Source organism: Pelodiscus sinensis, chromosome 9 (assembly GCF_049634645.1).
Source record: "Pelodiscus sinensis isolate JC-2024 chromosome 9, ASM4963464v1, whole genome shotgun sequence".
Taxonomy (NCBI): domain Eukaryota; kingdom Metazoa; phylum Chordata; order Testudines; family Trionychidae; genus Pelodiscus; species Pelodiscus sinensis.
In genome coordinates this window covers 38,954,289-38,971,541 of record NC_134719.1, presented here as the reverse complement: position 1 = coordinate 38,971,541, position 17,253 = coordinate 38,954,289, and the positions used below count along the sequence as shown (strand labels likewise).

Here is a 17,253-nt window from a genome sequence, read left to right as displayed (position 1 = left end):
GAACAGGGAACATTTTTTGGTCATTTCATTGCACCAACCTATACTATTCAAAAGTTTACTACAGAAAGCTTAACTTCCCCATTCCATATAAACACTCTTAAATGTACATATTGATCTTCAGTGGGGTTATATTGGGATTGTTCCATTTATATCAATGGAACGATGCTAAATTATATCAGCTAAAGTTTCAGACTCGTGTCTAATGCTCAGCACTAGAAATGAGCTTGAGCTGGTAAATTCTTCTAAATGTTCATGTTCAAAAGCAAAATGACAGTACACAGCTATTTAAGAGTCCTGCATTAAAGGGATCATACGTTGTGCACTGGAGATGGTGTTGCAAATATTATTAAATTAAGTGAATGCGAAGGATGTTAGGCAAATTTCGTAACATTTTTAAACGAATGAGAAGAAGAAAATGAAAATGGCTAAAAACTTAAAATTCTCCTTTTATTGTATAAACTGAATAAAAAATAGGTAGCTACTAAAGGGATAAAAGAGCAAATTAGATACATAGAATCATTGTTAATAATTCCAGATAGCATTAACACTACACATAAGGAAATAAAGATTTATTTACTATTTTTTGACAGTATCAGCTTTATGCTGGGTTGATAAACAGAGATGGCCATATTTGTTGAGAGGCTATGGATGGATAAGGTCTAAATGTAACAACAAGTTCACCTACATTAACCATCCATTTGTGAGTCGGTAACTAGAATCCCTGAGCTTTCTGACAGAGACATGTTTTAGCACAGTGTTGAGTAACAGCAGTCTCAATCTCTATCTCTATAATTTAAATATGCCACTATATGAAGAGCTACACTGGGGCAAAATTATAAATAGAGTGGTGTTTGGGCAATTACCTGAACAACAGAACCGACCTGAGAGGAACCAGGAATCTGTAAAGAAATTAGAAATTACTTATTAATTTTGTAGAGGACTAATTCTATATAATCTACGAATTCGGAGGGGCAGGGAAAACTACTTTGTGGAATGAAATAGAACAGGAGACATTTTTGGTCATTTCATTCTACCGACCTATACTATTCAAAAGTTTACTACAGAGAGCTTACTATAGTTGCTGGGATCAAGAAAAGCAAAACAAAAGACATGTTCATTGATCTATTACCAACATATTTTGTTCAATTTCACACAAAGTTTATAATATACTGAAAGGAAAGTTTCAGAATATGTAAGATATGTGATATTGGTGGAATGATAAAGCCTGATAAGGAAAGTAAGCTGGCAGCAGAAAGCCTTAAGGTGAGCTGACTTTAGAAAGAAACATTTACAGGATATAGCAGGAATGAAAAATAGATATCTAGAAGTTTTGATGGATTATTCACTCCCAGGCAAATTATCAAATGGAACTGAGCAAGAAATTGGCTATACTACAGAATGTAGGTCAGCTTCTGTGATGACCTGTAATGCCATTGCTCTCGTGGCACTTCCTGCTGGATATCAAAGAATTAGCTCATTCTAGCACAAGTTGCTCTTCTGAGGTGGCCTGTCATCCACGATTATCTACCTCTTTTGCCTCCACTATGCTGGAGCTTGCATCCTTCCCAAACTGTAGTGTCCTTTCCCTTGCGCTTCCGCCCTCGGGTAGTGCCCATTCCAGGGTTCCTCCCCTCTGGGGAACTGGTAATGCTATACCAGATGCTTGGTCCTGCTGTGAGGACAGGGGACTGGATGTGATGATCTCTTGAGGTCCCTTCCAGTTCTAGTATTCTATGAACCCCATCACTCACCTTAGTGACCCACTTCAGTCTCTAGCCTCGCCTGTTCCTTGAGGGGCAAATTGCAGTCTGAATGATCCACTCTCATCACTGGCAAGGGGGATGGACCTACTGCCTAGTTCTCCACTGGCTACAACTATGCAGCCCTAGTATCCCTTTGGGCCCCCTTTGTCAGGGCCTAGGCCCAGGAGTTAGGTCAGAGCCCTGCTGGTTCTCTTGCCTCTCCCAGAACTGTTCTGTCCATGGTAATATCCTTTTAAGCAGCCAGTCAGTCTCCCTCAAGCCTGGAGGAGAGACTAAGCTATCTGCCCAGCAACCCTTTTTATAGGGCTAGCTTGGCTCTGATTGGTTGCCTTCAGCCTCTTTCTGATTGGGGCCTCCCTCAGCCTTCTCCAAGGGTTGTTTTAACCTCTTGTTTTTCAGTGTGAGGCAACCACCACATCACACTGTCAAAGCTATCACAAGTAGAAACATTCTTAAAAGTTCTGATGAATGGGAGGGGGGGGAGTAATTATTTCTTCTGCTGCAACAGTTCAAATCTAAAAGAGACAAACTCTAAGTAAGCAATTCTTGTTATTTGTGAAAGGCAACAGTGAATTAGTGCTCTCTGGAGAAGAAATATTTACCAGGATGCATCCACTACTGGTTGAGTAAGTTCCTCCTTTCTGTAAGAAAAAGCAGAATTCAGTTACTTCTTCTTAAAGGGCTCATATTGTTTCAGGAAAAAAACCCAGTCTTTTTTACATGGTTGATTTGAGTGAAGAACCAGAAGAGTTTGTTTCTATTTTATCACCCTCCTCTATGTAATGGCCTGATATGAGAATTGTTAGGGTGTCTCTCTGGGTATGGCCAGACTGTGAGGATCTATTAGATCTGATACTTTTGTCAGAAGAGGCTTTTCTGAAATTTAGCCCATCTAGACTGGGCCAAATTTCAGAAAAAATCCCTCTTTTGAAAGCCCCCTTCTTCCTCGTGGAACAAGGAATACAGAAGCTTCCGAAAGAGTGCGTTTGCTTTTCTGCAAAAAAAAAAGCAGAAGAGCAAATGTGTTGCCTGGATGTGGCAGAGTTTTTTCAGGATATCTCTTCCCAAAGTCTAGCCGTAGCCTCTGAAAATAAAAACAAATTGAATTATGATGCATTCAGATTTGAGTATAAACCCTAGCTAATGTCAACTTTTGGTGAAAGGGTTTAAATAGTATTGTCCATGTCTCACTATAGCATCAGTAGAATGAATGAACCAGAACTTGCTGGATGAGGAGTATAAAGGATGGGAATTCTAAAGTTGGGATAACTAAAGCTTCAAATTAATGCCCGTACTTTAGAAGTCAATCTGTCTTATTAAGATTTCCTGTGAAAGTCACATTGAACATTCATGAGAAAAATATTTATGCACACAGTGATATCCTTTTTTAAATGCTCCCACAAAACATACAATGAACAGAATGCATGTAAATAGTAAAAGATACTGTGGCAAATTGTAGAGAAATAGTCTTACTTTGGTACAGTCCATCTCTATCAAAATCCGTGAACCCTATAAAGAAAACAGAAGAAGCTAGTAAAAGTATTATCCTTTTCCTGGGAAGAAACTTCTATTTGGTGTTGAGACGAAGGACCAGAGAAAGATGTTCACTCTTGGTTAGATCATTATCTGATGCAAACCAACATTGCTTCATTGAGCTCAGTAGGACAATGGTGATTTACAGCGTGGAAGCTCTGGTCCCATGGTTTAGTCTTCCTTCACCTCATCTCCCTGCACTAGGAGAATGTTTACTATGAGGAGGGCTTTGAAAATAAAACTTAACTGGATACTTACACTTTCATTTCTAAGAACACCCCACTGTAGTCACCTAATCCCTTCGAGCTGGGGTTATGATGTGCCTTATGCCCCTTGCATCACCTGACTCTACAATTTAACCCCTCTCCCTTTCCTTGCATGGCATTCATTAGCTAGAATGACTAGATTTTGCATCTCAGTTTCCTTGCTATCAGATAGGATAATAATATTTTACTGTTAACTAACTCAGGGTATTGTGAGGATTAAGTATGTAGGGTCACATTTTCCCAAAGCAAACACTGATTTTGTCTGACTTAGTTTATGGGTGCCCAACTTGAAACACCTCAGATGGGGCCCATTGTCGGGGACTTCCGCATTTATTTATACTACTTAGGGATAGATATACTGAAAACATACCTTCTTCCTATTCCTTCTTTCTGTGACTTTGGCTGACCGAGAAAGTTTAGGAGTGACACTTTTGCTGTGAACTCCAGTCCAGAAGTTCTCTGAATCCTTGACAACTGTTGCTCTGAAGGGAAAATAAGATCAGTATGATTTACATTCACTAGCCAATTATATTTCAGTATATTCTGAAATAAAGTCACAAGATTTCTTTTGACTGATAAAACTCACTCTTGTCAGAGTTATTTGAAAATGTATGATTTTCAGTATGAATTTCTGCTGCAACTTTCAAGAAAAAGTGCAAAAAAAATTGATGGCTATGTAATTAATCTTAGACTCATTTGTATTTTGTGATTCCTATAATAATGTCAAGCATCATTTTAAGGATCAACAAAACAGAACTATAGAAGGTACAGAAGAGGAATGAAGCCTTCTTGGAGAAGCACAGACTCCTGTGTGGATATCCACTGACATATCCATCAGGTTTGGAGAGGCCTTTGCAGACTTTCACATTCACATAGTTTCAACCTATGATTGAAGCCTGGTTTTGAAGGGACCAGAGAGACTAGATGACCATACAGCAAAAGATTTACTTCATTTGTGTGTCTTTTTGCTCCTCTTTGTATGTGCAAGGACTTAAGGAAGCTACCGATTTGACTTTTCTATCATACGCTTTAGATTTCAGAAATTTAATATCTCAGTTGTTTCAAATTAATTTTGACTAACACTTGGCATACATATTGTTAGCCCAGATGTTATTTTTTGTTGTTGTTAATCAATATGCCACACTAATTAAAGTTACAGAAAACATGGCATCAATTTGGCTTTAGAAGATTTCTTCACTCAATCAGTATGGGTATGTCTACACTACCCTCCTAATTCGAAATAGGAGGGTAATGTAGTCATACCGCAATTGCAAATGAAGCCCGGGATTTGAATTTCCCGGGCTTCATTTGCATAAAGCCGGCCGGCGCCATTTTTAAATGCCGGCAGTTCGAAACCCGTGCCGCGCGGCTACATGCCGTGGAATGAGGAATACAGCTAGTTCGGATTAGGAAGCCTAATCCGAACTAGCTACTCCATGCCGCGTGTAGCCGCACGGCACGGGGTTTGAACTGCCGGCATTTAAAAATGGCGCCGGCCGGCTTTATGCAAATGAAGCCCGGGAAATTCAAATCCCGGGCTTCATTTGCAATTGCAGTATGACTACATTACCCTCCTATTTCGAATTAGGAGGGTAGTGTAGACATACCCTATGTGCCTTAGGATCATTTTCACAAAAAAGGCATGAAAAAAAGTTGCTGAGAAGAGCTTATGAAAATGCCAGGATTAAACAGACAAAACCAAACCAGCAGTGGTGTTTAAAATTAGTCTTGAAAGATTTCCACCTCTAATTATTATTTTTCCTTCCTCTATATTAAAGAAATGATTTTACTAAAAAAAAAAAGCAAATGTTTTCATCAGTCAAACAACAACGAGCAGTCCTGTGGCACATTAGAGAAATATATAGAATCATGAGCTTTTCACGGGTAAAACCCATTTCATTGGAAGCTCATGATTCTATATATTTGTGTTAGTTTCTAAGGTGCCACAGGACTATTCATTGTTTCTTAAATTACAGACTAACACGGATTTGTTTTTATAGGTGTCATATTAAGGTCTGAGCCTTTTTCATATATGGGACTTCTCACATGCATATAGTTTCTCACAACATAAGGAATGGGGACCTAAAGGGTAAAAATTGCTTTCTGAACCAGGGTTCACTAGTAATGCTCTGGACCTGCATGGAATTATGTATGATTAGAGGTTTGTAGCACCGGGCCTCATATTCAGTAGTTACTTTTAACAAAGCTTATATCAAAATATTGGTGGTTTTATTATATTTATACAATGGGAAGCTTATGCAAACAATGAGACAAAGCTATTTCAGGGGCAATATATGGAGAGTAAAGAATGACTATACTAGAATGAAAGTGCAGACCTAAGGAACCCATGTTGAATTGTCCCATGAAAATAAAATACCAAAGCAAAAATGGTGATGGATTTATGCACAAGCTAAATAAAATTAAGGCCTCAGATTATGAGGAGCTTCTAAATACAAACAATGACAAGTTTTTACTTGCATCTTTGCCTATGTATCGATATATATTCAAATATAAAACCCTGTTACTTCTATTTTCATTGTCCTTTCTGTGAGGAAAATACACATTTTTTTTAGTAATGCTATGGGGCCTCTTAAACTTGACATAGCTTAGGACCTCAGCATGTCTTAATCCGGCCCTGAGTACAATATATACCTAAATTGGATACTCTTGATGTCTGAAGTCGCAATCCAAGTTGTTGTAACTTCGTACTTCACCTCTGAATTTGTGTGGCTTACTGCTGAATTCTGTAATAAAAATAAATATAAAAAGTGAAGGTATTTTTAACTTCTATGTATTTGCATATATTAGTAAAAGAATTTGGCTGCTACACCATGGGCAAGGTTGCAGATTTTTCAAGGTGTGTGAAAACTCACAGACACCGTGATTTCTCTGTCTGTGTATGATTTCAGTAAAAACCCCATGGAAGAGGGTAATTCCAGGGTGCGAGGAGAAGAGAAGGGTTTGGAGAGTGAGCCCTTCCAGCACTCACTCCCCCCAGCAGCAGCTCCTATGCCACAGGATTGGGCCCAGATCCCTGCTGCCGTTATGTTCTGGCACATGGGTTCACAGCTCCACTCAGATTTGGCCCAGATGCTCCTCTCTCATGGTGGGAGTGGCTAGGCCAAATCTGAGTAGTGGTGTGGTGACCTGGTGCATGGGGTTGTGCCCAGAATCCACGTTCCCTCTGTGTCCCTGCCCCCATGACTTTACACTCTATTTCCTCTTATGCTCATGAATTTTTATTAAACTTACTATGAATGCTCTATGATTTTTGTAAAAAATTACCATGACAAATGGTATTTCACCACCTCAAGAAGTCAGAACTTTGGATCTATACCTCCTCCAAAAGATAGCACATCTATCAGCATAGAAAAGCCCCCTAGTACCATGCTGAAACATTTATTCAGTACTAAGGCCAGGTCTATACTAGGGGAAAAAGTCAACCTAAGAAATGCAACTCTAGCTATGTGAATAAAGTAGCTGGACTCAACGTACCGTACGCTGAATTTCTGCAGAGTCCCCAATGTGGGAGGTCAATGGGAGAAACTCTCCCATTGACTTCCCTTAATCCTTGTGACCTGGTGGACTACCGGGGTTGATGGGGGTGCCATCAGCAGTTGATTTAGTGGGTCCTTACTAGACCCACTAAATCAAACCCCGGGAGATCAATCTCCAGAGAGTCGATCTCCGGTTAAGTAGGGATGGGCCCTAAGAATTGGGCCACATGCCACAAATATTTTACTATGATTTTGCCATTGATTCTGCAATACTGTGCATAAAAATCAAAGGTCCTGAATTGCATCCAAATATATCTTCTAGTCACTGAATTCCAGTAACTGTGAAGTCCGACATATCATATAATGAACAGGCTTGGAAAGTACAGAATCATAGAATTGAAAGGGAACTGGAGATGTCATCTAGTCCAATCCCTGACACTCATGGCAGGATTAAGTATATCTATACCATTCTGACAGGTGTGATAGACCACAAACAGGTGAACTGTCCTAATGATTTGTCTGAACAAGAATACTTTTGTGAGTCAGAATCCTGGAATGCTGATATAACTTCACAGATATTGCATAATGAAAAATTTATGCTTCTTTTGATCACTATTGATAGAAGTAACTTACATACTAAACAAATTAAATAACTAATTTGAAAGTGAGCACATACCGAATAATTATAACATGCTAGGGCTTGCGTGTTTGAATCTGTAATTTTAAATGAACCCACAGGAGTATCTCCTTCAAGTTCTCGAGCCTGTAGATTAAATTCTTGAAAACCTTGCTCTGCAATTCCCTTTAGAGTCACTGAGAAAACAGACATTTTAAGAAATATTAGTTTCATATGTAGTGGAGCTGTCTTAAATAATACTTAACATCACATTTCCCTTGCATTAAAGTGTCCTGCATCTTCAAAAATGCCTCATGTGCCTTTTTATATATTTTAAATGTTATGTCTAACTGCAATTATTATTAGCAATACCGAGACTGACAAGGAGGAAAAGAAACAAAGGTAGCATAGGCATATTACTAAAGACATTTGTGAAGTAACTCAACAGCCCATATAATTTACAAACTTTAACCAGCTTCAAAAAGCAATACAAATCCTTTACAAAGTGAACTGTAAAACTGAAACCTTCCTATTTATCCAACCTGTACCTTGTGTGCATTCAGGGTGTGTCTAGACTACAGTGCTTTTTCGAAAAAAAGTGGCCTTTTTTCAAAAAACTTCCCCTGCATCTAGACTGCTGTGGCGTTCTTTCGCAAGTAAATAGAAAGAACATGGCAGTTTTCTCAATCGCAGAAAACCTCGTTTTACGAGGAATAACGCCTTTTTTCGAAGTGCTCTTGTAAGTATGTAATGCAAACTGCTTTTTCAAAAGAGAGCATCCAGACTGCCTAGGTCCACTCTTTTGAAAAAGTGTCCTGCTTTTTCAAAAGTACTGGTTGTAGTCTAGATGCTCTTTTTTGAAAAAGCCTCTTTCGAAAGAGGCTTTCAATCTAGACGTAGCCTCAGAGTCCTACCTACTGGTTGTAATGAAAAAGATTTTCTACTTTTAGCCGATAGATTGCAGAGCCTGTAGGGCCTAGCAGGTGATGAGAGAGAGACAGAGACAGAGAGATGGTTTTTCTTCTCTTCTGCTGAGTTCCAGCAGTAGGGGCCAGTGTTTTGTTAGCTAAGTTCCAACTGCTGAATCTTCACTTTCAATGAGGTGCAAGCCAGGAAAAAATCCAACCCGGCTCTCTGATCCTAGGCTGCTGAGTTTGCAGAGTTGCAAGTTAGGACACAGACTGATTTACTCATTTATTATTTTGTTTGTTATTAAATGAATCAAGAGACAATAAACAGAGCACTGCCAATGCCATTTTTGAAGAGTCACTTTGCAAAACAAAACCATACTTTAAAGGAACGCAGACAAGCTTTTATTATTATAAATATATTCTGGTAATGACAACAAAGTACTAGTCCTCTTCTCCCCCGCAGATAACAGAAAGCCTGGTCCCTTTCCCAAAGAATTTGTCTTAAAAACAAAGGTGGCCAGCTGAATGATAGAGGACCATGGGGACAACATACAAATCAAGCTTAAGGTAGTGATTGGCCACATCTTGATAATACGGTACTTGAGCAAATATTTTAAAAATATAGCAAACAGTCTCCAATTAATTTTCAACCTGGCCATAATTAGTCAACTAACTTCTTGCAGGTGGCATGGTGGAAAAGGGAGTTGAAGGAAGAAAGAGTAGTGTCCTAGAGACCAACTCAGGGGATAGGCATTTCTTACTTTGGGAAGCCGTGTAAAGCACAGAAGTGGCTATAAAAGAAGCAGATAAAGAGCATGTCTCTGGCAAAGCAAGGGATAACGTAAAAAGAGGTAAGTACAGAGGAGCAGTGAGAGGCAGAATTATGCAGGGTTTTGAAGGAAAGCATAGGATCCATAAATCTGAAGCATTGGAAAGTAGGAAAGCAGTGGCAGGATTTAAATAAGGCAAGGACAGAGCCTAGAGGGAGAGAAAAGGAAGATCTTAGCAGCTGCGAGTCCCTCAGATTGTTTTACTGTTTCTTAATATTGTTAGAATGTGATGGGAATTTTCTCCAACACCTAAATGTTCCTTTAAAATCCACCATCGTTTTGTTGTCAAGAATTATTTTAAAACTCATGGCCATTTTTGAGTGGGGTCCAACTATGAGTGCTGAGAATCAGGCCTGGGTTCTGCACTTCTTGTGGCTTCGGAGAGAGAGATTCTTACTCCTGCTCTGTCCCCTTAAAAGAGCCAGAACCGCGTTCCTTCTGAGGACCACTTTCAAACCTTGGCATAGAAGACATGCTGAGGGCAGGAATGGTGGAAGGAAGAATGTGTTGGGTGGGACTGTAGCATGCAGAACTGTGGACACTGGGTTGCTAGCTCTCACAAAAAAAGAAAAAAGACAATTCACCCATCTATAGGTGTATTTCTTAAATCCCCAGCTGGTGGAATAAAGATTGCAGGAGAATCTTTGTTTGTTTGTTTTTTTTAAATGAAAGTTTCTAGCCCTCTCAGTTGTTCAGAAAAACTTGAAAACCTGAATGGAGCATGGCTTACAGACTTCAGAAACCAGAAGGCATATAAAAATATCCCAATGCATTATTTTTAGTAAGATCTCATGACTTTTCATCCATGCTCATGGAATGTCGAAGTCTGGGTCATGCGTGTTGAATGCCGGTGGCTGGCAGTAATGAGAGTCTGAGCAGTGCTGCGGTTCACCAAGGTGCAGGAAGGCTGCTGTAACCTAAACAGGGAAGTCTAAATTATACCAGGAGTTCTCCCAGCCCAGGGAAGGTGCAAAGGAATGTAAATTGTGAGTGGTAATTCTGGGCCTCAGAGGCACAACAGATAAGTACCACTGTTGGAGTTCTAACTCATTTAACTTTATAGGCCATTTTTATGGTGATGCAGGAGTGTAACAACTTGAGGGTCGGTCCCTTTTCTTCTGCACAGCACTCTACACACAACCAGTGTTCAACAAATGAAAGGAAACCAAATGAATAATAGCACAGCCCAATTTTGCCAGTTGACTTTAGTTTCATCACAGACATCGCAGAATGGAGCGAAATCATGGTTGCCCAATAAGAAAGGGGAAAGCATCTTTCCATGCAGAGAGGTAAGATATGACTTGAGTATGGGCAAGTGCGGATGTAAAAAAAGGACTATATTGTAGAGGTGCTGCAGAAGGAAGTCAGGTGGAATTTTGGTGCAGGCTGAATACAATAGGAGAAGAACAGTGAAAGAGTGTATGGGAAAAAGGACACAACCTCTTTAAGTGGACAGGCAAGAGTCCACAACCTGCAGCCAGAGGATAATTAAGGAGGCCCTGCCCATCTTGAGGGTTGAGCCATATGAATAGGAACAAGACTAGAAGCAAAACAGGGGAGAAGATAGGCAGGATGCAGTGTCTAGTCATTTCTTTGTCAGGCCTTGGAGACAGGTTTTACCTGATCCTGAGACTTAGGTGTGGACAATACATTTGGAAGCCCTGAACTTGGGGCTGGTGAACTGTTTATTGTAAAGATTCCTGGCCTGAAATGTGATTAAAACAAGAGGGCATTTTGTTAAAATATGGAAGCTCCTTCTTGCCCCTGAGACCTACTGCTGCTCTGCTTAGGGAAATTAAGGAGGGAAATTAAAGAAGAGTACACCAAGCTGCAAGAGGGCACTCAAGGACAACTTGCACCTTTACCTGGAGACAGAGTTTTTAAATGAGTTATACAGTTTACCTTGGATTTCGTTTCCTGGAGCATATTTATCGGAAGATAGAGCAATAATATATGGTGGAGTGGATTGCTGTGGTTCACCTCCATGCTCTGGTAGCATAGTATCACAATCTATTGTAGAGATTCCATGTAGTAAACAAAGGACTCTTGGCAAAAATGCCCCACACAGCACAATCACGAAGAAGGGATATCTGCCCATCTCTGGAAAAACAGAAAGCATAGAGGAGTTGTTATGGCTATGTGTACACTTAAAATGCAACAATAGTGCAGCTGAGCCCCTGTAGTGCTTCAGCGTGGCACTTACTATAGCAACAAGAGAGGTAACAGTCCACTTACAAGAGAAGCAGTAGCTAAGTCGATGTGTGAATTCTATACAGGGTCTTGGGTCAGATTAAGTATGTCACTTGGGCATGTGGATTTTTGACACCACGGAGCAATATAGCTGAGCTCATCTGACTTTCTAGCATAGGCCAGCCTTTCTTTTATCAAACTTGTGCTGTCTATCCCAGGAGTTAGGCTGGTTTAACTACTTCTTGTGGGTGTGGATTTTTCACACACGTGAGAATGTAGCTTTGCTAATGTAACTTTTCACTGTAGACAGCCCCTATCAACAGATGTTGTACTTGCATCCATTCCCCAGACCAGAAAACCTAAACCAGAATAAACCTAAAACGTTTGATTTCCATCGCATTCATATTTTTGCAGAAAACAAGTTAACACAAAAGGGCCTATAAATATTTATCACACCAGTTCAGTACATGATCTTAACTAATATTTACTCTTAGACAATGAGCTTCCTTTAATTGAAGGCTCCAATTCTTTGGTTTTGTGATGGTCTCTCAAAATTAGAAAGAGACTTTTTTACTAACTCCCCAGGTTTGTGGATCTAGAGTTTTGGTTCATGGCCCTCTATAGTCAAATCACATCCAGTTTAAAACCCCCAGGCCCTCAGCATGCTTCTTGTTAAGAAAAGTCATGTCTGGTGGGGTCTCTTCCCATCCCTTCCACTGGCAAATGCTTGGCACGTTTTTTTTCTTAAATCTTTTATTTAACTCATAGTTTGTTGGGGGGGGGGGGGGGTTGTTACTGTATTTAGCCTGGATAAATTAAGATTAAATAACACTCAGAAGTTCAACTTCAGAAAAAAAAATGATGTGGAGCAGTAGTGAAAATACATCCATGTCGTAGAGAACTTCAATAAGACAAAAAGTTGGGGAAGAAGGAAGTATTCTTGTAAATCACTCCAGTGCTGGCACTAATGATACCGTCTCTTGAAGAATACGGAGAACATTTTCCAGAAGTTTGTAAAATTAGACTTTATTGCCCAACTGTCTAAGCAATCTTGATTTTGAGCCATATCAACACATAATTTGATGAGGTCATTAAATCTTATGAATATTCTACTTTGTGCCCACTATACAGTGCTGATGCACTGTGAAATTACAAATGATCTTTAAAAGCCCTCCCTATTTCTCACATCTGGCTGTTGGTAGGTTCTCTTTGGCTTACATGTACAGCTGCAGAATAAATCAAAAAGGAGAAATTGGATCAAGATTTTTTAATGAGGACTGCACTGAGGGACCAGCAGGGGGAACATCTTTGCCCAACTTGCTGCAGCTTTGCCCAACCACCAGCCTTACCCATTCACCCGCACTGTCAAGCCCTGGAGTCCCCTCTCACCTCTAGTGGAAGAGAGGCTGGTGAACAAGAATTTGGCCAGCAGTAGAACCCACTAATAATGATGGGAGGGACGAGACAGAGAATATGGGGCAATTTGACCTTAAAAAAAAAGTAGGGACACCTGCTGAAGGATTAAATCCACTTTAAAAATGGGACAGCTGGTCACCCTAAACATGTCTAAAGCAATGGCCATGTTTTTTAAAGAGGAGACTCTCTCTCAAAACTTTCCTGCAAAATGCCATTTAAATGGAAATCTTGTAAGTAGTATGATCAGATACATTCAGGAGGGTGCAGTTATTAACTTTCCTGTGACAATTTTGACTCACCCCACTTCTTATTAACATTTAACTACAGCATGCGGTGCTATTGTATTAACTGTTGTGATCATCAGTAATTTAATGTGAACTTGTCTTTGTGTTGTTGAGATTCGTCTTTCTGAGTCACATCACAGGTAGAAGTGGATTGGTTTCTAATTAGCTGCTTTGTTTTTAAGCATAGCCATCATGCCATTTAAATTAGCTGACACTAGAAAATTCACCCTAACATATTCTGTGGCTGTTCTTCAGTGAGATGTACTCTGGTCTGTCATGCAAAAAAATTGGGCTTCAGTCTCTTATTTTCTCATTTTCTGGATTCTAAGGAGCTAGGGACCAAGGCAGCCTGCTGATTATTAGAGTTAAGGGCTTCCCTCTGCTTCAGTCCTGTGATCCTTCAGATGAAAAGCAGTGCAAAGAACTTGTAAAGAGAAGTCCATTAATTCTGGCTAGGAGAGAAACCCATGACATGGCATCTTGGGGTGTGGACTTTTGTTGACAAAACTATACCTGTGTCTACACTGCCACTGAGTTCTGTCAACATAATGTCGACAGAACTCAGCAGTTTTGTCGATGGCTGTAAACCTCATTCTATGAGGAATAACACCTTTTATCAACAGAGTTCTGTCGACAGAAGGCGTTTTTCCATCTACACTGTCCTTTGTGTCTACACTGTCATGTCGACAAAGCAGCTTGCTTTGTTGACAGAACTGGATGTAGTCTAAACGCTCTTTGTCGACAGAAGCTTTGTTGACAAAAGCCTGTAGTCTAGACTTACCCTCGGAGAGCTAGGTTAAATATGAGTAAAAATAGTGGGATATCTTAACATGCTATTAAATTCCAAGCCTGGACTAGGTATCCCAAATGAAAAAATAACTCCCATGGCAACTTTACTTTAGGACAGAGATTCCAGTGAAATAATGCTCTCTTGCTGGCATCAAGCTATAATTTTCTCCATGAAAACATCTTTCTGCTACAAATTAATATTTGTCAAATTCAAACCGGCAAAATGTTTAGAGAAAAGTGTTATTTTCATGCTTCTAAGAGGGCTTCTCCCCCCCCAAAAAAAACATTAATTGTGCCCTCAGGTACATATGCATCTGTAGTATCTCCTGTTCTATACTGTTCATATCTGATGGCAAAATTCTAATTCTTTGCCTTGTTATTCCCATTCTGGATACACTCTCTTCTAAATACAAACATTCCCCTCTCTACAGTCTCTAATCCCTTGCCTTTTGAAACCTCTATTCACATTTAATTTAGCATAACTCCACACCAATGGAAGTCTTCTTGTAGATATATTTAATTAGTAAAATATCGACCCTTCCACTACCCCACATCTGGGGGGCTCAGATATAGACAATTTGATGGCTTTATTCTCATTGTCCCATAGAATCTTGGGAAAGACTAAAATTGTTTAAAAACAAAGCCTTAAACAATAATGAACAATATCACTTTGATTAAATTGAAACATTTTCCTTTGAAAAATAGCCTTGAGGAGCTCTTCCATGCTTGCAATTTAGGTGTCTATCTAAAGCTCCCCAAACCAAGAGACACTCTTCTCCGAGACTCATTCTTTTCAAACATCCTTCTCTTTCCCATGTTAATCCTAAATCCTCTGTGTTAGCCATAAATACACGCTAAAACCTTTGAGAACAAATAGCACCTGATCAGAGTGCATCTTCCCTCCAAAATCCTAGCAAGGTACCTTATTTGTTGAGTCCTGATCAGTGAACAATCTCTCGTCCCTCTGTAGTCAGGGTGAAACAGCTGCAGCTGTGAAGTGCAACAACCTGAGCAAAGAGAGAGAAATCAAGGCAGAAGAGGGAAGATCCACCAATCACAGACAGGGAGGGGGAAAGAAAGCAGCCAATCAGTGACACTGACATCTCCACCTTGGAAATTAGGACACAACAGATGGAATTGTCCCAACCAGATGGAGTAATAACAACTCATACTGATCACAAATGAGTCACGCTTTCTCTGACTTTAAAACCATGACTGCTATTGGGATACATAGAACTGCTGAGAGGTGATGGCTTAAAGCAAAATTGATTGGCTATGAGAAAACATACATATAAGAGACATTAATATTTCACAAGGATCGCAAGTTCTCTGTCCCTTCAGACTTCAGCTTTTTTACAGCAGGGAACATTCAAATCAGTTATGTGTATGTGTATGCTAGTTAGTACCTCCTGCTTCCTCCCTCTCCCGCAGATCCAAATAAGTCTGGATTGTGTCACCTGAAATTTTAAAAAAAGGCTTTGTGGGAAGGTATAATGCTAGCAGTGTCATGACAGTGCACAATTCATAATTAAGTGGTATCATAAAGCTAGTTACATGCCTGTCTTTGCTATAATTTTGGTAAGACATTGTACAAAGGCAGATAGATGAGACTTAGGTCGTTAGGTCATGAGACTCTGGCTGTAAACACCGTATCTTGATCCTCTAAGGAATATAAGTACATCAGAAGCAGGAAGCCTGCTAAACAGCCAGTGGGGCCCCTGGACGATTGAGATACAAAAGGAGCACTTAAAGATGATAAAGTCATTGCAGAGAAACTAAATGAATTCTTTGTTTCAGTCTTCATGGCTGAGGATGTTAGGGAGATTCCCAAATCTGACCCGTCGTTTGTAGGTGACAAATCTGAGGACTTGCCACAGATTGAAGTGTTATTAGAGGAGGTTATGGAATTAATTGATAAACTTAACAGTAACAAGTCACTGGGACTGGGTGGAATTCACCCAAGAATTCTGAAAGAACTCAAATGTGAAATTGCGGAACTATTAACTATGGTATGTAACCTATTCTTTAATTCAGCTTCTGTACCCAATGACTGGAAGATAGCTAATGTAACGGCAATATTTAAAAAGGGCTCTAGGGGCGATCCCGGCAATTAGAGACCAGTAAGTCTAACGTCAGTACCGGGCTAATTAGTTGAAACAATAATAAAGAATAAAATTTTCAGACACATAGAAGAACGTAATTTGTTGGGCAAAAGTCAACATGGCTTCTGAAAAGGGAAATCATGTCTTACTAATCTATTAGGATATGTCTACACTAGCCCCCTAGTTCGAACTAGGGAGGCTAATGAGGGCGACCGAAATTGCAAATGTAGCACGGGATTTAAATATCCTGTGCTTCATTAGCATGTTCCCAGGCAGTCACCATTTTGGAAACTGACTAGCCCAGAATAACTGCCTGCGTCTACACGTGAGAGTGAAATGGGAGTTTGAAGTAAACCCCTTAACTCTAATTAGCTGTTACTCCTCATGGAATGAGGTGTAACAGCTAATTCGAGTTAAGGGGTTTACTTCGAACTCCCATTTCACTCTCACGTGTAGACGCAGGCAGTTATTCTGGGCTAGTCAGTTTCCAAAATGGCGATCACCCGGGAACATGCTAATGAAGCGCGGGATATTTAAATCCCACGCTTCATTTGCAATTTCTATCACCCTCATTAGCCTCCCTAGTTCAAACTAGGGGGCTAGTGTAGACATATCCTTAGAGTTCTTTAAAGGGGTCAAGGGTGATCCAGTAGATATAATATACTTAGATTTCCAGAAAGCCTTTGACAAGGCCCCTCACCAAAGGCTCTTAAGTAAATTAAGTTGTCATGGGATAAGAGGGAAGATCCTTTCATGGACTGAGAACTGGTTAAAAAACAGGAAACAAAGGGTAGGAATAAATGGTAATTTTTTAGAAAAGAGAGGGGTAACTAGTGGTGTTCCCCAAAGGTCAGTCCTAGGACCAGTCCTATTCAACTTATTCATAAATGATCTGGAGAAAGGGGTAAACAGTGAGGTGGCAAAGTTTGCAGACGATACAAAACTGCTCAAGGTAGTTAAGACCAAAGCAGACTATGAAGAACTTCAAAAAGATCTCACAAAACTAAGTGACTGGGCAACAAAATGGCAAATGAAACTGAATGTGGATAAATGTAA

At 39.9% G+C, this 17,253-nt stretch overlaps 1 protein-coding gene across 1 annotated transcript in view; it reads right to left on the bottom strand.

The window, feature by feature from the left end:
* Positions 1-15,171, bottom strand: part of LOC102451418 (uncharacterized) — a 59,413-nt gene extending 44,242 nt beyond the window's left edge. Inside the window, exons 1-8 of the mRNA XM_025182964.2 lie at positions 15,018-15,171; positions 11,319-11,516; positions 7,736-7,872; positions 6,215-6,306; positions 3,933-4,044; positions 3,237-3,272; positions 2,366-2,404; positions 864-899 (exon numbers count right to left, since the gene is read on the bottom strand). Of these exons, the coding sequence (XP_025038749.2) occupies positions 864-899; positions 2,366-2,404; positions 3,237-3,272; positions 3,933-4,044; positions 6,215-6,306; positions 7,736-7,872; positions 11,319-11,514 (648 nt within the window). The 5' untranslated portion in view covers positions 11,515-11,516; positions 15,018-15,171. The remainder of the gene's footprint in view (positions 1-863; positions 900-2,365; positions 2,405-3,236; positions 3,273-3,932; positions 4,045-6,214; positions 6,307-7,735; positions 7,873-11,318; positions 11,517-15,017) is intronic.
* Between the last annotated feature and the right edge of the window lie 2,082 nt (positions 15,172-17,253).